Below are 21,558 nucleotides of genomic sequence, written 5' to 3' on the forward strand. Positions count from 1 at the left end.
GAGAGAACTAGCCTGCTAGTGAATGTGTCTACTACAACTCACCCGAGTTCTCCCTTTTTCTGTTTCCACAGACTCTGCAGTTGGGTTGCTATGGCAGCTGTGGCACCTTCCTACTTCTTCCTGCTGTGTTGGCTGCTGCGAATGGCTAGCTCGGCTTTCCCGGAGGAACCAGGGCCCCTGAACTTCATCCCTACAGAAGGTTTGACCCCTCACTTTCTCGCTCCTACTCCCTTTTCCTCCGTTGCATTTCTCTCACCCACGACATGATGTGAAGTGTTGGGTTACAGCCAAATGCGCATGGTGATGAATGAGGGGGGAGGCTACAGCGAAGGGTTAAGGTCACGATGGTGGCTGTGGAGATTTCACACAAAACGCGTTGAAGCGTGGGGTCACGCTCGGGAATGAGACCGAAGCCGTGGAAGGGGCTCTCGCATTCGTGACTTTCCCACACATGAGCTCAGACCCTTGAGAGATGCAGCCCCTCGAACGCTCAGACACTGTGGCTCCGTATCGGCTCTCCAGTCTCCGGCTTAGCCCTGACCTAGATTGACTGCAGTTCAATAATATTGACCGGTGGTTTTCCAGCTAAGTCCAGGCCCTTCTCAGTGTATCAATACCGAACAGCTGAGCGTAGACGTGACTACCGGGTGCTGCCTATTGGCTAGGCTGCAGTAGACCCAACAGCTGTGGTTTACAGCAGGTATAAGTGGAAACAGAAGGCTGAGGCCCAATCACAGCGGGTCAGAGTGATGCAGAAACTGGAGCAAAGATAAGACATACAGGATAGGAATGAAGTAGAAGAAGAAAAATATAGAAATGAAAAGAAGAAATCAGACTGTGCTGAGTACATGGAAAAATGTCAGATAGAAATACTGGTAAATATACCAGCTTTCCTTATAAATCATTATCTTATATGTAGCTGTTACACATCTGTGGTACAACATGACTGGAAATGTTTTATTGCTTCCATATTCAGTTCCCTTCCTCTTCCTCGATGTACAGCACTGATCATTTACCTTTCTGATATTTGTTTCTGTCTTTTTGAATTATCTGAATCAGCCGGCAGAACATGCATTGCCAAACTTGTCAACAAAAGGCTGCATGTAAATGAACAATCCATCAAAAGTGAATCTCAATCAGCCAACAAACAAAAACTTGTGAATATAATGACATATGAGGTGCAGTTCAGACATCTTTCATTTTCAGATTATTTGTCTACGCTCCCCTCCGTGTCTCGGTACGTTTAATGTAGCGCATCGGCTGTGCTTTCAAATGCAGATCTCAAATGCTTTCTCCACTTCACCTTGAATACCTGTTACTGAGGCTGAACTGTCAAAACAAACTAACACAAAACCACTTTTATGCTGAGTACTTTTGGCAAAGATGGATGTCCGTTTCAGAGAAGCCATTCTGTTTGATTTTCTGACAGTGGTGAGAAGATACCCCGTGTTTCTGGGCCGACCGCACAAAACGTGGCTGAGACAAGAGCCTCTGCACGTCCAGAGGATCCTGCAGGTCAATCGGACACTCTACATCGGAGCGAGGTACGCGACCCACACACACATGCAGACACATGTGTAGATGTACCGATCGGGCGTACCATTCTGACTGCTGCTAGGTGAGGTGAATAACTGGTTATGTCTTCATTGTGGCACCTGTTAGTGGGTGGATATATCAGGGAGCAAGTGAATGTTTTGTCCTCACAGCTGATGTTAGAAGCAGGAAGACTGAGCGAGTTTGACAAAGGGCCAAACTGTGACCGCTATACGACTTTGCAAGAGCTTCTTATAAACTGCAGGTCTTGCAGGGTGTTCTCGGTCTGTAGGGGTCAGTATCTATTAAAAGTGGTCCAATGAAGGAACAGAGGTGAACGGTGCTCCTTGATCACTGTGGATAATGTGCTGAAAGCAAGAATCGTTCAGGAACGATTGAGGAGCACAACGTTGCTTTTGAGGTGTCGACTTGGCTTCTAAATTCCCCAGATCTCAGTCCGATCCATGGAGACTGCCTTGATGGTCATAATGTTTTGCCCGATCAGTGTATATACTAATGTATGTTATGTCACTTACCTGGGGTTTTAAAATCTCTTGGACTGCCTGTTATCACTATATGTGTTACCAAGTAACTCACATCACCAAGCGCCATCGTCACAGGAAGCAATTTGCATTGATGTAACGACCAGATACCGCCTCACGGAAAGTGAGTGACATTTGGTGACTTCATACGTGTGAAACATACACTCCTGACTCAAAGTGAGCAAGTTTAACTTCAGCTGTGTCCAGACAGGAAGCGAGAAGCAGCAAAGTGGTGAATAAACCATAGACGATTAACCCTCCGTATCCCAGCGGCATTCCATTAGCATGGTCCACATTCCTGAGAATTCCTAAATTTGCCTAAAGAACTACAGAAAAGCGTCCATGTTTTCACTTAAAAACAAAAAATAGCTCTTTCAATTTTCATCATGTCTTTCTCATTATCTCTTTCACATCCTCTCCATCTTCCTCCTCCACCACTGCTGTCATCTTCCTCATCTCCACCTCATCCTCTTCCTCCTCACCTGAAGCCTCATCTCCAGAGCCAAAGTCAGAGATTTAACCTAAGACAACATGCAGATTAGACACATGACTCTCCGGCTTCTATACCGCGGACAAAGAATTGGCTATAACAACAATAGCTGGTTTTCTAAGCTCATGTTATTCCAGCTAATGTTGGACTGGAGTCTAACTTTAATGACAAGGACGAATTTCATGTCACAGATTCATCGATCCAGTTTGGACTCACAAAGAAGCTCCTGGAGAGGTGGATGCTTCATTGCCTCCTACTGATGTTAGCCAGAGCTTTGAGCTGACCTGGGCACCAAAAACTTTCACATTTCAGAAAATATTTAACGTACATATATCAGTTTTTATTCCCAATTTATTGTTAAATAAATTATACACAATATATTTTGTACAAAATATTTAAATTCATAACCAGTAGAAGAAACTCAACCACTATGAGGTGCAGACCTTCCACAACTTCAAGAAAGTAATTACGAACAAGCAGCTGAAGCAAACACCAGTGAGAGTGCAGGGCAGTGATGGACACGTGACAGCGTGGTGAATACAACAGATGGTTAGCTAAACAACCGGCACCTGAAATGTCTGCGAGCACCCAGACGCCACAAGCACATCACTCCCCGTGTGGATACTCCTTAGTGCTAACATCAGGATTCATCTCAGAGGAAATGTGCAAGTACAGCTGAGGCTGAAGTACACCCAGATGTTACATTAACACACAAAAAAAAGTCAATAGTTTTTGACCCGTGAAACATGGCACCACAAAGCCCAGGATGTGTAGCTTGTGGGACCTGCTTGGACCATTAGCCTCTGTTTGATATACTTTGTCTCTTGAGAGACTTAAAGAGACTCGGTGGATCCTGAGCGATCAGCCAAAAGTATCAGGAGACTAGCTTTTAGTAGCCTCGAGTCCACTCGCACAGCATAGGAACATAAATACTGAAGAACTGGTGACATTTGGACAACGACGGCAGAACATGACCAGTAAAACATTAGCTAAAGAGGTGTGAGAACTGATGTTTTTAGAACACTTTTAAAATTTTCTATATCGATTATTTTATTTACTTCTTACCAGAATATGACATTTTCTTCATTATAACCATTAATGCCAACCTCACACTGATCAAAAAACACCTACATTACGATTCCCTATTAAATGCGTTTAGCTTGTTCATGTACTGGTTTCACACCAGCCAATTAAAGAGTAAATACACTGACATTTATAGTATATTACACTTCTCTTATTGTCTATTTAAAGCACTCTAATTCACACACACATTTGTACAGCACTTTATATTATGTTTTCACACTTTTATCCATCACACACACTTGACCACGGACCGGAGGAGTCGGAGATCGAGCCGCCTCCGGTGGACGACCTGCTCTACGTCCACAGCCACCGCCGCCCCCGATGTGTAATTATTAAACAGCAGATGTAATTTTCTCCTGAAATGTCTCGCCTTTCAAATGAACCACATAAAACAAAACTGTCAAACACGCGGCACCTGATTCTACGATACTGTTGTAATGACAGCTGGGACACACATGAAGTTAGCAAGGAGTAAATCAGATTAGCTTGCTCGCAGGGTAATAAGCGTCTCCCCTCAGGTTTTTAGCATGTATTATTAATCTTCCAAAAGAAGTTTATTGACAAATAAATTAATAGTTACAAGGCAGACCTCTGAGATGGTAGGAACCTGGCAGACTGGCACAGCTGCTTTGTGTTACTCTGACATCTGTTAGAGCAAAAGGTGTCTGACAGCAACACGATGCCACCACGGTAGCAGTTGTCCTTCTCAAACAGGAACTTTAGAACTGAGCACCTGGAAATGTTATGTAGGCCTGCACGGAATAGCCTCGCAGCCATGTTGAAAAGATAACCACAAGCCACGGCGTGCTGCGTGCCATCTGTAAACGTTAAGACAGAAAGATTGAGCGCATGTTATTGTTTTATTGCTAGCTAGTAACGTGTTCGTTTAGCTGTCGCTCTCTCCTCTGGAGTAGCTGCATGTGAGGGCTGATATTTGAGCTGACAAATATCAAGTCGAGTGATTTCTAGTTTGTTCCCCGTGTGACGATGGTCCCCATATGCCTGTCAGTCTGCTGAAGGCAGTGATCCTGAACAGATAGTAGCCCCGGTGGTCAGAAAGGCCAGAAGCCCAGTCTCCTCAGCTGCGCCACTGCTGTGCAACATCTGGTTCTCCACCGGCGCCATTCAGGAGCCGACCTGAAGCAACCGAGCTAAAAAAAAGAGCACGCACGTTAAGATTTACTGTCCATGTTGTCCAGAAATTAACGCAGTTTGAAACATCCCGAAAGAAGGAGACACAGCTAGTTTCTGCATATGGTGCTGATTATTTGCTGTAGTGCAAGGAAGATTGAAGCGGTTTCCAATAAGAGACGCCGCTGTCGTCCAGGAAATGACCCAGTCCCTGGCCTCCAGCAGGTCTAACTTCACTGCTGAGACTTGGTAGTAAATATATCAAACTATGTAGCTTGGTTCCAGCCATTCTGTCTGCACCGGGAGGATCTATAAGCACACACATGCACACGGCCGGGCAATAAAACTTCCCACAGACAACTATAGCTACTGCAGTCTGAAGGTCTGCTTTATAACAAACGGCCATGAAACACTTAAAAAATTAATTTGAATTTACAGCTGTAGAAATTGTTCCTGAACAGGAGGAGAAATCTGATCTGAATGTCTCAACCAACCAGATGATGAGAAAATACTAAGCTTACAGGCGGGGCAGCGGGGGAGGCGAGCAGAGAGAAAGTTTCAAGACTATATTTCTATCTTTTTGTAAGTGGCTAATAGTGTTTGTGGCTTCCTGGCGGTAAACAATCAGCCTGGAAAGAAATAGATCCATGTGCAAACACATTTGTGAGCCAGAGACGGCCCAGCAGGGTGACTGAGTTTTAAAATGTACACTGTATGAATAAGTACCTGTGGTGGCAGGTATGACTGCCAAAAGCTTCGACAGAGTGCGTGGCCTGATAAGACGCCTCACTCATCCCCAAATCCTGTCGCCATTAGCATAGTTGCTCCTCTGACTGCAAGCACTGCTAAATCCCTGCCCCAGACGCCCGCTGAGAGCTGCTACCTCTCCGTGTCCTCTTCCCATCCTTGCTAAATGAAAGTAAACTCTGTATTTGACTGGTGCCAAGTGGAGTAAGAGTCTTGCTGCGTTAAGCCCCATTTCATTGCTGTTAAGACGAGCAGCTGTGGATCCTGTGGTCCTCAGCCCCGAGTCAGATCCAACAGGCAAATCCACACAAACATAAACCAATTGGAGAGTTTACCAATTGACAGCATGACTGAAGGAATGACTCGAACTCTTGAATAACTGTTCCACTTGTAAGATGTTTGTGCTGTCAGACTTTGTGCGCGTAGGCGTGTGTGTGTGTCTGTGTGTATGTGCGTGTGTTTTATCTGCACATTCTGCATTACCTGGAGTGGGAAGTGCTAACTTGCTGCCAGTCTGGATGTTTTTCACTGTGTTAGCCCGCTAATGTGACTCTTGAAGTGAACAGGTCAGGTAGCTTGTGGCAGTCAGACAGGGAAACACTCTACTGAGGCCGGAAGGGAAAGTTTAGCATGTGAAGCAAACAACCAATTTATTTATATAGCACTTTCAGACCAGTCCAGGCTGGAAACAAAGTGCTGTACACTTGACATTGCAAAAAAACGGCACATTAAATAAAGTTTAAAAATAATAATAATAATAAAATAAAATAATAATAATTAAAATTAAATTAAAACAATAAAATCAGTGCATTAGATTAAATTAAAGCAGGAAAATCAGGGTCAAACTGTGTTAAAAGCCAAGGAATAAAAATGGGTTTTAAGTAGTGCTGTCAGCATAAATCAGCGGTAATCTCGTTAAAATGATGTTAACGCCATAACTGCTCGTTAACCCATTGACGCCATGCAGCCCCACGCACGGGGCGATTCGCGATAACTCGCTAACGGAGGTTTGCCGTTATGAGGTTATAGCGTTAACGTCATCTTAACGAGATTAAGCTGACAGCACTAGTTTTAAGACGTGTTTTAAAAATGGACAATGAAGGGGCCTCGCTAATGTGCAGAGAGCAGGTTATTCCAGAGGTTAGGAGCAGCCATAGAGAAGGCCCTGTCCCCTCTGAGCTTCCTCTTGGACCCTGGTACCTCCAGGAGCAGCTCTAGGGCTGACCTGAGAACTTGGGGGTGAGTAAGGATGGCAAGACCGTTTAAGCATTTAAAAACAAACTTTGGAATTTTAAATTGAGCTCTAAGACATACAAGCAACCAATGGAATGAAGCCAAGATGGGAGTTATGCGCTCTCTTTTGCAAGTTCTGGTAAACAAGGCTGAGAGTGCAACTCTCAGGATCACCTCACCACGTTACCAAAAACATGAAAAATGAATGAACTGCTTTTCAGCTTCCAGCAGCTGTCTCGGTTTTGCTGTACAGTGGAACAGCGACGCCCGTCGCTCTCCATCACACTCAAAAGACTTGAGTACACTTCAAGGCACAGTTCAGTTCATTTAGACCGTAGTGCTGATTTTCCATTTAACGCTGTTTTGGAGATATCTCTGTCTGCCTTATGCTGAATAAAATAGATCTGTCGATGACACTCGCCCTAAGAGGCGTTCAAACACCTCATCAGCAACCAGATATCAAATAAATGCCCAAACCTTGTTTTGAGCAGTTCTATTTAAGAACTGTTTCCTTTCTGCCAAACTGCATCTGCAGATTGTATCGCTGCAGAGAAGAAGGCGCACAACTACCCATGACCGGAGGCTCGTGCTTAAGATTGAGGGTGTCGGTCATAGTGGAGCCATAATGTTATCTATCTGCATGCTTATTTTGGCCGCTGGATAGCCAAATGTCCTAAATTTAATGTCTGGATGTGGTCTGCAGACACCTGATGTCCCCTCTCGCATACTTACACCGAACTCCTCTCGGTCATTAATGTCGGTGTCAGTTCCTCCATTTCTGTTCCTTCACTGGTGCAACTTCTGCTGCACACTGGATTTTCACTCAGAAAAGCAGCACAACACTGCAGCTATGGCAAGAAAAAACATAGTTATCCTTTATTTATCCAAGCAGAGATTCAAATCTCTTTTCTAAGAGAGACCTGGCCAAGAGGGCAATTTGAGAGGTCTCGACCTTGAGCCTGCTGGTGTTTGTAGAAAGTTCATGAGCTGGTTGAGTAAGAAAATGGTTTCGGTTGAGCCTGTGTTTACTTTGAATTACCAGGTCAAAAGGTTTGGAGGCATTTCTAAAATAATAACTCCGGCACGTGGGTATCGTACACGTAGATAAGGCTACAAAGAGACACTTGTTGATTGTGCTTTCAGGAAAACCTATGAAGCCAAAGGGTTGAGGCGACTTGAAGGCTTAACACACATCCTGCAACATAAATGTGAACTCTTTGCACACCCTTAACTCTAACCTTATGTCACAAGCAGCACACAGAAACTGGCTAACGCGCATGTAAACAAAGAAAAGCATCCAGGCTTTGCGTCATTCGAACAACCTGAAGTGCAGAAGGAAAGAGAAGCAGCAGTGTAAATAATTCCTCATGCTCTGCACTACGAGAAACACAGTACTGGCTGCCAGCCCCTCCGACTCAGAGGCCTTTTGCTGTATTCATCATGCCGAGACGATGCTGAAGCAGCCTGGATGAGATTACGTCTCACTCTCTAGCCCTCTCCGCTGATTTGAGGATGCTTAAACTTTGACCTGTTAAGCAGGGGTACACCAAGCCAGTGTTTGGTGATTTTGCACTTCTTCTCCACTTAACAATTCTCCCGCTCTGCTGTGCTGAAAGGGCTGTAATATTCTGACACAGCAACAGGAAGTGAAGATAAATTATTCAGAAGAGGGGTGACCTGCTGGCTCTTGGCCTACCTGGGCTCTTATCAAGCACGCATTCTCACAGCCGCCTCTCTCGGTAAAATTAGATGCAAACACACACAGATACACGCTCTCCAGCTCACATGAGCAAGCACTTGTGCGCCTCGCCTTCTGTGAAAGAAATTAGGAGAGATCATGCAGCACAGATGGAAGGTAGAGCTGGGTCAGAGATGGATCGATACTGCAGGACTAACATGGCTGTGGCAGATTTACAGATTAGCCACTTCAGAAGAAACCCGTGCTTCAGATTCGTCCTGGCCCTCATCAATATGCAAACGTCAGCTGTTAGCTTCTTAGCCTAACTCTGGTTTAGGAGGCATTTTTCAAGGTTACTGCAAAAAGCAGACTAAGAGTGCAAAAAAGCAGTGTTTGGGAAGTCATGAATACATGCATGGTGTTAGGGTTTTGGACCACGTGTGGGCAGTGTGTGGGGGCGTGAAAGCATCAGTGTAACAACTTGATTAAATCATCCATTAATTCAATTTTAGGACTTTGAAAAAGACTGATAAGCCAAATTTGGGGCCTTGCAGCTGGGTGTCGTTTTTCTGTATATATTGGGACAAATGGAAGACACTGTAAAGCTCTTCCTTAATCTCTGTTGCTCTTATCAACTTTAAATGAATAAACAGCATTTCTGTGTGTGTTTGCGTCATAGCTGCATGTGCTGTGGCTAAATTATACACAAAGCAAACACAGGTTACAAATGCAGATGATGTACTCATGATTAAAGCGTATTTGCATCGGCAAGCTAGCAAAAGAATCCACGTTAGGAGGGAGCCGATGTCGCCTTGCTGCTAGCTTTAGATGGAGCTGTGCTGTCTAACTCCCTCTCTGTGTCTCCCTCTCCAGGGATGACCTTTTTCGTGTGGAGCTGGACACCACTGCAGGAGATGAGATGTTTTACAACAAGGTAAGCACCTTCTTAGCAGACACACATAGCAGTTACAGCCTTTTAGGTGTGCATGTCACTTCAAGCTGGAAAATGTCATTTTCCACGAGAGAAATGCCAGGCTAAGCAGCAGTATTTATCCGTGCTTCATTTCATTTATAGAAAAGAACGTGGGAGTCGAACAAGAACGACATCCGGATCTGCAGGATGAAGGGCAAACATGAGGTGAGACGCCGTCTGTCTGTCTTAAACATGCTGCAGAGTCTAAACATCCAGCAGATTCAGACTAACTTAAGTCATGTTTGTGTCCACCTGATTTATCTGCATCCAGTAATTCTCCTTTTAGCTCTGATTTTGTCTCCACTCCCTCCTGGGCAAAATATCCGGCTCTTGAGCCGATAAATGCTCCGCCGTGTTTTCCAGCTTGACACTAAGCCTGCAGACCTGAGTACTGTGTGTTTGGAGAGGTTTTTTGCTAAAAGCTGCTCGCTGTGCCAGAGAACAGCACTGAGCAGACAAGTGACACTCGACCGAAACAGTGGACAAGAAAATCAAAAGTACCCACTTAAAGACACAATAAATCTCAGTGGAGCAGCAGAATCAGGTGGCTCGGTCATTTTTAGAAGACTCTGTCACGTATAAATCATGTTGATATGATTTGATCACAGCAGCTGAAACGGCTCAATCGCTTTTCCAAACAACAGTAGCTCGTAATCCATAAAATCCATAAAGGGATGATATTAAAAATGGATTTTATTGCTCTGTATGAACTATAAACGACTGTAGCTGAAGGAGACTTTGGACATGTCTGGTTGGTGGATAGAAACTTGATCCTGAAGAAAGTAAAAGGATTTCATTTTGCATTTTCTCTGTTTTTCACCACTTTTTTTTCATATTCTCTGAACTGTTTATCGTTTCATTTCGTCATTTGCATTTGCGGTAAATTGGAGTGAGTGGTGTCTCTCTGCAGCTTGAGTTGTTTTGCAGCACATGTGAGCTGCGCAGTGGCACAAAGTCAGTGAAAAACTGTTTAAATCAATCAGCTTCCTTTGAAAAATCCTTCAGCAAGGCTTCAGTCACGCTGTCTCTGCACACACATGTGCACACATGGGCTTTGCTCTCCTAAATTATGGCACATGTTTTACCTTTTTTGCCTGGAGCCTTGGTTTCTCTGTGCCAGTCATCTGATTGTCAGCTCTGCTGGCGCAGCCTTAAGAAGGAGGGCTGTGACCACATGTTATTGTCCCTGCTCATCCAAGCCGTCACTCACGAGCCAACATGCACATCGATCGGGAGAGCACGCCTACTCCTGCCAACGTAGAACTCATCCCACCGTCGTGAGTTAGGATCGCAGTCTGTGCCCTCGGAAAATGCAGGTGGGCGTCAGGAAGCCGAGGCGGTGAGGAGGGATGGGGTAAAATGTCCCTGCAGCCGGCGGCAGCCCACGCCTGAATACCTCTTATATCTCCTGCACACACACTCAGTCCTTGCTGCTCCTGTCTGCCACACACAAACATCACGTATTCAGTGTCTGCGTGTGTGGGTGTATGCAGGTGTGATGGTTGTGGTTGACAGGGGAAACATGGGCTCTGTCCCCTCCAGGCACACAAAAAATGACTTATTTAACACAGTGAGAGAACACCTGACATTAAATCTGTGTGAGACATCGCCAGACAGAAGCACAACGGAGAATAGAGGGACAGAGACAAAAAGCTCGGCACAGAGAAAGGAGGGGGCGAGTGTGGGTCCCTGTTGGCCGGCCCTGCGGAGAGCCGTGGGGCTGACTGAGATATGAAAGGTCTTCTTGCCCCTAATGACTGTGCTGGCTGGTAATGCTGTGAGTCACACGGCAATGTGAGGAAGATAAGAACACTGCCAGGTCCTCTCAGTCAGCTCTCTGGGCTCAGATGCATTTGAAAAGACGTGCGTGTGTGTGTGCGTGTGTGTGTCTGTGTGATTGCATCCAATCATGCACTCACTCCCTGACGGTACATCTTATATTTACTGTTAAAATATGACTTGAACGCAGTTATTTTCATTCGTAATTACACTGAAAACAGCACAATAAACATTTTTAATTAACCTCTGACAGTATTAACAAAGATGCAACATTTTGAAGGTTTTTCTTTTTGAACATATTACATATTCAGTTTTCTGTTTTCTGCCAAAATAAGTACAATTATTATAATCACTCATATTTAAAATGCATTTTAAAAAATTCTATAATTTTTTTAACCATGCAGAGGCTGCTTTACTGCCTAAGTAATGATATGAAGATATAGCAAAACCGAAATAGTTTGTGGCAAACCAAGAGCTTGATAAAGAGAATAGCAGCAGTATTTTTACAGTAAATGCAAACATCCATCCATAATATTTTCTTCCACTTATCTAGATCAGTGTCTTAGGGGGTCAGAGCCCATCCCAGCTGTCATAGAGAGAGAGGCCGAGTGTATCCTGTACAGGTCACCAGGGCTAACACCTGCAGCCAAATTAGAATCACCAGTTAACTTAACTCCATGCATGTCTGTGGGAGTACCTGGAGAAAAGCCTTGCAGACACAGGAGAACATACAAACTCCTGATAGAAACCAAGGAGGTGATGGTGCTAACCACTGCACCTGCATGGCATCCACCTGAGAGATCATTTAATGATAAAGTATCTCCATCTGAATTAGCATCGTTAAATACTGTGAAGTCCTACACACACTGTGTGAGTTTGGGCTGTCCCAGACAGAAGACGACCAAGAGTCATGATGACATCTTCAGCGTCACAGTGAAAGCGGTTCAGATCGGACAGATTTGATCATCTCTGCAACCAAAATTCACATCATGTCAGAATCTTCCACTCTGTGTCTGTCGCTTTGACGCAGAAAATGGAAAGTCTAGTTGTGTTGGGGTAGCAAAAGCTGTTTTACCGTCGTGTCCTCCAGTCGAGGACGAGGAACGTGGAAGCAAATAGTGCAGGAGTAATAGCGGTGTGTTGTAGCCCATCATTTACAGCATTAAACCTGATGTCCTACCACAGTATATCGATGCCTCTGGATTGCAATAAAACTAATATATACTGCTGAACTCGCACGGTGGTCACATGAACATGAATTCTTTTGGAAACTATTCTCACAAAGTCCACATCCTACATGAACCTGCATGTCAAAATATGGAGAAATACACAGATCTTTACATGCAAACATGCAAAATGGAGTCCCTGTGAAGAGCCAAAGTGGGAACACGTTTTCTGGAGTGCATTTGATAAATGAAGATAAACGGACACACAGAACAGGAAGTCTTTCCCAGGATGTCCTCCAGGCACAGCCGAAACCCAAATTATTGGCTTACAGTCATCAGACTATAGCTGCTGGACTATTAAACTTGAGTAAGTAATTACAGCTGGTGTGCAATTGTGTGTTTTCTTAATTCATTATGACTTTATTGAGCTGAAGGGCTGCCTGGAAAATTTGGGGATTTTTAGATTCTGCAAGGCAGCTTTTGAGATCAGACAATTATGTTATTTAAAATGCACATATGATGCCACGATGATGATAAAATGTGCATCTCAGTATCAATATGATCTTGTTATATCGGTGTCTGCAGTGTTTACTGAAGCACTTTTGCACTTGATTGCATCAGACCGCCGCGGGCGCGTTTCTTACCCCCTGTTGCCGTTTTGATTATCATGCTGGAGGTCAAGGAGGATGCCTGAATATTTAACAAAAGAAGAGCCATTTCATGCATTAATGCATTCGCATGGACATGGTGCAGAGGTTTGGGTAAACACAGACGAGGGATCATCAGCAACACTGTAAATCCTGTACATTTATACACGCCGTACTTTAAAGTCTCTCTCTGCTGCACCTTCCCTCCGCCTGGCATTTCTTTCTCTTTGTCTCTGTGGCTGCAGAGGCAGATAGAAGAGCGCGGTGCCGGAGGACTGTTGCTGCACCTTTGCTGGCAGCACGACAGGCCTTCTACACTAGATGTCATGCCTCTGATTCACGAGTGCTGTCGTGCTATCCAACAGCACACATTGTTGGCTTAGTTTGGTTCAGTATGAACAACCACAGGCAGCATAACGAGGAGGTCTTCTCACCGCCGTTACGGTGTGAAAGGACCTTTTGTTTCTCACCTACCCGTACACGAGCACAATCAGGACTCTGTTGTTTTACGTGCCTCCCTTATCCTCTCCCCCACACTGGTTCCCCTCCTTCTCTCCTCCACTTCACCTCCTGAAAATGTCCCGTTCTGCTCGGGGGGATGGTCGTGTCAGATGTGATACATTCGCCACCTCATAATTGGTTTTGTAATTAAATGTTTCTGCTTGGTTGATCGCAAAGGACATAGTATCTCCCTAATTAGGCTGAAAATTCAATATCCTAATCCTTTCACCTTTTTTCTTTTCCCGTGTTGACCAAACTGCTGTCGATGAATGCAACAGTCAGCCTTGTTGTCACTCACTGCATATTCTACCCACATTAGATTTTCCTTTGTCCGCGCTTTCCGCTGTCTCTTTATCGCGCTCGTATTTGCCCTTTTGATTGTCTCTCGCTGCCATTCGCTCTCCTTATTTCCCTCTTTCCTTTCTCTCCTCACAAAAGCAAAGCGCACGAGAGAGAGAGAGCACGATGTCGTGGGTGAGACGCTCCCCAGAGGTGGCGCTGTGGCAGCATGGGCATCTAGACGCAGACAAAGGCAATACTATATAGTAGAGATGCTTAAAGAGCGGCCAGGCATCATTATAAGCAGCACTTAGCAAGATTGTTTGATCAATATTGTGATGATCGTGCTCTCAGAGGAGCTCTGGGTTTGCAGTCGTCCGACCGTTTCTGTGTAGAATCATCACAAGATGTGGTTTTATTGCTTTTTCCCAGCTTAAAACACTCCAGGTGGAGTCACCGTCATCTTTTTTTTCCAACTGGCCAATATCTCATGTTTCTGTGTCTTTTGATTGTGCTCAGCGTCCCAGGCCCCACACGCTACTGTGGACTGGATGCACTCGAGCTCATCACCAAACGTAGGACTTTTTAGGGTCAAAGACTTTGAATATGAAGAAAAGAAGGCTTCGTGATGCCTTTGGTTTTCATGATGTTTGCAGGCATACAGAATCACATTTAATTAGAATAATCTGGTTTACGTGATCGTTTACTCAGCAGGTCTGCAGCTGGAGAGCTGTGCAAAGGTGATCCAGGTTAAGTGCTACGGTCAAAGTGTGTGTGTGTGCTCGGACGACCCGGCGAGCTGTAGGTTTTACTACGGTTCGGCTCGCTCTCTGCTCATTTATTCTTGTATCTCTATCATCTCACTTCTTCGTCCTGCTTGTGCGTGCTGTTTGTTTGTGGCCTGTGGTGTGTTCAGTCAGAATTACCATCAAACGCTGAAGAAGGGCTACAGAGGGATGCGGATTAGCTTTAACATGCTGAGTAAGACCGCAGCACTCTGAACAGCACAGTGCTGCTAATTTGGTACCGCTGTTAATTTATCCTCCGCCCACATGCACACAAACATATACACACACTTTGTTCCTGCCACGAAGAGTCACTCTGTTTCCAGTCAGAATCGTGCATCGGGGATTTTTCTGGAAATGACAGACCTGTTGTTAATGAGTGGGGAAGAGGGTTCGCCAAGGCTTTGTGTGCGGGTGTGTGTGAGTGTATTGTGTATACAGTATATGTGTGTGGGTGAGTTCTGGCTCAATGGCGGCTCTTGGCAGAGCAGCGCTCTCTTCTCCCTGGTTGCTAACATCAGGGGACCAGCCAGGCATGTAATGGAAACTTTGGAGATTTAGAGGAGCAGCTTGCTAAATACGACCCCCTGATGTACTGCCTTAGATGGCTCCCATTGTACAAAACATTACTAAACCGGGTCATCGTGATAACTTATTATATTTTATGGGACTATGAAAACTGCTGTGGTTGTTCCTAAAACAGGAAAATGAGCAGAATATTTTACGACCCTTACCTGTTTTGTATTTCGGTTCGAGCAAAGATAGGAATCTTTATTGTAGCTGGAGGTAAAACACCTTGTTCTTGAAGTTTGGAGTAAAGAGTGATCGTTAGGGAAAAAAACTCTGAGCTGAGGTTTATGCCGAGTGAAAAGGTTGTTATCATCGAAGACTGAGGGCTGAGTTCTGGACAATAGATGAAAAGCACATGCTGAAGGTGGAGCCTCCTCGGTTTTAGTGGTGCAGGTCGTTGTTGTGTTGCTGTGGATCCTCTGTGCGTGATTGCTTACAATTATCTTAAAGCTGGTGGATGTGCATATTTCTGTGTCTCTGAGGAAGAGGTTAGCTGTGCAGTGGGAAATGCACTTGCTCTGTCATCGTCTGCAGCGTACAGCTAGCCTGGCTAACATCTGCCTCAAGAGCGAGGAGCTGATTAAACCCTGCTGTCTGCCAGCATCTAGTTGATATAAATGTACATTTGCATATGCAAACATGTGCAAACACTTGTGCAGCATTTCTTGGTAGCTTTCCACACTCCCTTTTTTTCTCATTCCTCTGTAAATTTATCCCTTCATTGACAATTACGTCCATATTTGCACCGAGGCGTGTGCTCCTGTGTAACTCATCTGTGCTGCAGATTAATTTTTCAGAGCACAGGCAGCTCTGCCGCTGTCAGTAAGAGGAGCAGGAGAAGGAGGAGGAAGAGGAGGAGGAGGGCTGCAGTCGTCTGGGTCTCGGGAAGGCTTGCCAGCCAGCACAGGTGGCGTTTTGCCTGGATTCTGCCCAGGGAAAGGGGATGCACAGAAAAGGGGAGGAGGCATCAGACCGTACAGCACATGGGTTTATATATGATTGTTTAATTCACAGCATGATCCTTTATAATAGGTTTTTTTTATTTTTTTATTTTAATGTGGAGCCCACAGTAAAACCTTCATCCTGCTGCTGCCTGAATTGGGCTTTGAATAAAAAAAGACTCGTATCTGGAGTGCCAAATGACTCCCTGGAATAGATGAATGGGGATTAATAAAATGCATGTGTGCAGCACAGGATGAGTTTGGATGATGTCTGTAAAGTGCAGAACTGAATAGTTAAAATGTTATAAACTGCGTTTTATTCTAAAGTCATGAAATCCTTAATGTTATCTGAACAGCCACTGCCAAGTGAACACATTTGTGCAGCGGTTTGGCTCTTCTGAGTATTCGCTCCCATCTCCGAGATGCTGGCAGTGGGTCTGGGTTGTTATTAAGAGTGCTTCATCTGGCTTTGTGATTACAGCTCTGACCAAGCTGACAGACTGCAGCCCCACCGACAAACAGCATGCAAATGATTCTCACACACGAGGCTGCATCTGTGCTGTGATTCTGATGCACGCACACACAAACGTACTCGTTACATGTGTACTTAACTACATGCATCACGCACACTCTGCGTGTGTGGGAGTGATAGCACGCGCTCGCACGTACTGTGACAGTCGCACTTCTGTTTGTCACATAGCGGCGAAACCATTAGAAATTTGCACCTTGCGCTCGACTCAATTCATGCGCTCTCGCCGTTCGCATTCACGTGGAAACACTTCCTGCTTTCCTGTTTCTTTCTTCCCGCTGAAAGACAAGATCCCTGCAGGGAGAGAAGGGGAAAGGTGGGGGAGAGGGTGGAGCATCTGGAATAACACTCAGCCGTCTCTCATATCACTGCTTTCCCTCTGATCTCTTTCACACATGCATGCACACACACACACATGTTGGGTATTTGTATCTTGTGGGGACATCTAATTGACATAATGCTTTCCCTAGCCCCTTACCTTAACCCTAACCATCAAAAATGAGTGCCTAACCCTAAACTTAACCATAACCCAATTGGAACCCTGACACTAAAACTTCATTTTCAGCCTCAAAAATGCCTTCAAACTCGTGGGGACCAGGATTTTGGTCCCCATAAGGACTGTTGGTCCCCACAAGTATTGTAATCCTTACATTTTTGGTCCCCACAAAGATATGAATACACGCACACACATGCCACTTTTACTTCATCTCTGCTCTTCTTTCCATCATCATTAATGTGAGCGGTGGTCTTGAAGTAGACCCCATCTGGTGTGTCTGTGTGTGTGTGTGTGTGTGTGTGTGTGTGTGGGAGAACTGGTGCCATCGTGACTGGGACAGTAGTGTGCTGGGTTGGGGGTTGCTGGCTGCTGTGTATCAGTGACCTACTGTACATCACCACTCACTCTGCGTACTCGGGCGGCTGTGCAAGTGCAAACTGCTGTCAGTCCCTTTTGACTTTTACAGTTAAAGGTCACATCTGAAAGTTGTGCTTAGCAACCATGGATGGAAAAATTCCTTCAGGAAATCAGAACATAAAATCATGATTTTCAGGCTCATGCGCTGCCCTGTGTCGTCTTACAGATTTGTTTTGTGTGCAGTGAAAAGAGTTTCAACAAAATCCTTTCATATAAATGAATAATCTTAGTTAAGTAGCGTAATAGTGCGTGGGTGGTATAATCAAATGTAGCTAAATTACCTCAACTAAATGTGCTCATTATGTGCAATGACACTTTCAAAATCATATATATGATTTTATATATTAGATTCTAATTATTGATTTATATCTGTTTAATTTTGCAGCTATTGAGTTTGATCACCTTTATATTGCTCAGTAGCTTGATCTATAATAAAGCAATTAATCTCTAAAATAATAAGTAAATAGTATGGAGGGTGAAGTGCAATGATTGCATCCAAAGTATGAAGCTGAAAGCAGCAGAACATGGAAATTAATAAAGTACTCGGGTATTAGTGAGTAGGTGAGCAGGAAGATTAGAAAAGTGTTTCCAGTAATTAAATTAAAAGGAAGTTAAAAAAATAAAAAAAAGCTGCTTGTTCACCTAAATGCTGCAGGAAAGAGAGTGAAGTCTGCACAGTAGCTAAAACATAAGCTAACCTGTACAGTTACAGATCTGTGATTACAATAGTTATCGATCAGAAATGAATAAATGAGAACGCTTAAAGTAATCAATAAGCTGTTGAGATATAAGGTATGATATATAGATATACAGTATGTTTAACATGACAGACATGGCTGAAACAAATAGATGCACTTCTTTACTGGTACATGAGGTCAAATTGAAAACTAAAAATATGAATAAACAGCCTTCTAATGAGTTTAAGATGATCGATAAGATGCTTTAACAGTAAATGAAGAAACATTTTTAGTAGCACAGTATAAATGAATAAAATAGCTAACAGTAACAACACAGTATCCGTGTGGAGACACCAACATTTATCTGTATTTGGGACTGTGGGGCAAAAACAGCCATTATGGTGGTGCTGAACTCAACGACTGTTCAAAGAATGAAAATGTGACTTGCCGTTATTTACTCATTACACACGCTTCATGTAGTGAGAAATTAGCCATAAATCTGCCGCTTGTTCTAAAATCCTAAGGCTGCTTTGGATTACCCTCCGTCAATCAACTGCTGTGTGTATGCGTGCACGTGTGCATGCATGTGTGAAGAGGGTAGATGCCTAAAGTCTCTGCAGGCTACGTTCAGACTGTATCACTGTGATTGACAGCAGTAATGGTGTGATAATTCCACACATCAGGCAGCCGAAAAGCTTCATTTCACAGAGCGGTTTGGCTAATCAGCGTCTGAAAAATAAAGGGTTTTTTTTCTATTTGCGCCATCATCTGTTCCTCAGACTCACCCCTCCTGCATATTAAGCCTATTCTCTGTATTTCTGTCTTTCACTCGTGCAGGATGAATGCCGTAACTTCATCAAAGTGCTGCTCAGCAGAAACGGAGGCTTGTTTTTGTGCGGAACCAACGCCTTCAACCCGCTGTGTGCCAACTACACTGTAAGTAAACGCAAGGCGGGTGATCGCAGCCGCCCTACACCGCCACCTGCGAGCGGTCGAGCGCCTCTTAGCTGATAAATAATGTCTATTTTTACAACAGAGTCTCCCTCCTATAGATCAATTAGTGCACTTGTTCAGGTGAGAACGTACAGCTTCATTAGAGCTGTTTGTCAAGCAGTTGAGTCAGTGCCGACTGCCTCCCCAGGAGTTATTTATCCTTGTTGTCTGGCAGCTCCAGCGCCTCGTTTTCCTGAGATACAACAGTTGTTATTTCTCGGCGGTTAAACTTTGTGGTCTGCCGAGCTTGTTATCATTGAGAGTCAGAGACAGAAAATCAAGAAGAACACAAAGAGGGGAAAAGAGGGAGAGGAGCGTGTTCACAGAGTAAGGCTGCTGAGACGTGACTTGTTGTGGTAAAGAGAGAAAAGCAATGCCACAGATGGAAGCGGAATCTAAAAGATGCCAGTGTTCGAGCTACAACTAGTTCGAGCTAGCCAAAATGTTTTCGGAATATTTCTCCAGCTCTGTCCCACAGCACATTTGTCAGACTCTGAAGGTTTGTATCCATCAAGCAGCAAGTCGCCAGAATCCTCCACCGTGCAGGGAGCGCGCTCCACTTCTTAGCCTATCCCTGTCTCGCTCAATTACAGTAACCGTTTTAAACTTGCAGAAGAAAAAAAAAACTGCACATAAATATTAATCATCGACTGGGGTGATTTCACATCATTCCGTAGCGATATTAAACGAGGAACGAAGGCAGTGGAGTCGGAGGGAGAAAGAGAGAGAGAAAAAAATCCTTTCACTATCAAAGGCTTTCTCAGATAAGTGTTATTTTCAGTCTCTCACATTTCAAACACGGTGCAACAGTGGAACACTGAGACGTACTTGCCCCATTATCTGTCAGCCGCTAATGACATTCTACAACAGCGTATACCTCACCTGTCTCTGCCTGATAGGCTGTCATTTTCTCTGGGGACTAGTTAGTGATGCTAGCTACTGTTTTATTTATAGCAGGGTTTTAATGAAATGACACCTATAAATTATTTCATTTCAAACAGCCGATGAGAGCTGAAGTCTTCCAAATCTGCTGCTCTCCTCAAATAGTTGCTTGCGGCGACCTTTAAACGGTTTGTGTTTGTGTAATTGATAGTGAAAGAATAACAGAGATTTCATTACACGAGCTGCCAATTTTATTGAAATGTACACGTGTGGACGTGGATGCATAGATGTGTGTGCATGTGTGTGTTATTTATGGATGAAAATGGGACTCTCTTGTTGTTTGCTGCTGTGCCTAATTGCCTCCAGTGAATCATTAGTTTGCACTTATGGTAACACTCCCTAATTGCCATTCTCTTGTGGTTTGTTTTCATGATGCTGCTGTAGATGTATTCATATTGTTTGGAGTACCCAGATTGATGCATGCATCTAATTGTGTGTGTGTGTGTGATTTAACAGGGAGACACTCTGGAGATGCTGGGAGACACAGTCAGTGGGATGGCCCGGTGTCCCTATGACCCCAAACACGCCAACGTAGCTCTGGTCGCAGGTACGACACACGGTTTGTTTAGACTGTGCTGTCACACAATGAGGAATGTGCAACATCATCAAAAGATATTTTTGTCCCTTGAGCAGAACAAAAGAGAGCTGCAGCGTTTCCTCAGCTTCAGTTTACCTTGTCGTGTTTGGACTGTTCATTAATAATCAATACTGTGTCTGAAACTGTTCAGATCCTTACCTGATATTAGCTGGTAGTAAAAAAATCACATGTTATTTTTGTGTGGGCGTGATGAAAAGTTGCAATTACATTGTTGAGTGGTCAGTCACATCGTGTTTATAATGCAGCGCATAATAGGTTACATTAACTCCAGCTTCACTGTTTACGATGGTGCTTTGGCAGACGATCCAACTTAGCAGCTGTTTTTATGTGTGTGTGTGTGTGTGTGTGTGTGTGTGTGTGTATCAGAGGGGAATCTGTTTACGGCCACAGTGACGGACTTCCTGGCCATCGACGCGGTGATCTACCGTAGCCTCGGGGACAGTCCTGCTCTGCGCACCGTGAAGCACGACTCCAAGTGGTTCAGAGGTACCTGCAGACACGCGTCCATGTGTGTGTGTGTGCGTGCTTTAAGTGGGCGTGTTCGTTTGTGTGCCGTCAAGCATAGTTATGTCGGCGCAGCGCGCTCAGCATCACGCCTGCTGTTGATGTTAATGTGAGTCTGATGGCTGGAGTTTGTGTCTACATTACTTAGCAGCACGCGGATCGATGCATATGCTGGTAGGACAGGTCTGAGTCAGCATGCAGGCAGCTAGCTGTACACAGAGCTGCCTCTTTCACAGAATCACCCATATTACACAGCGTCCGACCAAACGTTTGTCCCCCCCGGGCCTGCAACAGGATCTCAAAGTTTTACTTTATCCTTGTATA

The 21,558-nt window shown here is 44.4% G+C and overlaps 1 protein-coding gene across 4 annotated transcripts in view; it reads left to right on the forward strand.

Annotated features, from left to right (window-relative positions):
* The window catches only part of sema6bb (sema domain, transmembrane domain (TM), and cytoplasmic domain, (semaphorin) 6Bb), a 128,721-nt gene that overhangs the window by 56,694 nt on the left and 50,469 nt on the right, over positions 1-21,558 (forward strand). For all 4 annotated transcript variants that reach the window (XM_039606955.1, XM_031726777.2, XM_039606954.1 and 1 more), the window contains exons 2-8: positions 72-199; positions 1,430-1,544; positions 9,311-9,371; positions 9,513-9,575; positions 19,035-19,133; positions 20,589-20,679; positions 21,097-21,216. In XM_039606955.1, coding sequence (XP_039462889.1) covers positions 91-199; positions 1,430-1,544; positions 9,311-9,371; positions 9,513-9,575; positions 19,035-19,133; positions 20,589-20,679; positions 21,097-21,216 — 658 coding nt within the window. In that variant the 5' untranslated portion in view covers positions 72-90. The remainder of the gene's footprint in view (positions 1-71; positions 200-1,429; positions 1,545-9,310; positions 9,372-9,512; positions 9,576-19,034; positions 19,134-20,588; positions 20,680-21,096; positions 21,217-21,558) is intronic.

Source organism: Oreochromis aureus, linkage group 23 (genome assembly GCF_013358895.1).
Source record: "Oreochromis aureus strain Israel breed Guangdong linkage group 23, ZZ_aureus, whole genome shotgun sequence".
NCBI classification, from domain to species: Eukaryota; Metazoa; Chordata; class Actinopteri; order Cichliformes; family Cichlidae; genus Oreochromis; species Oreochromis aureus.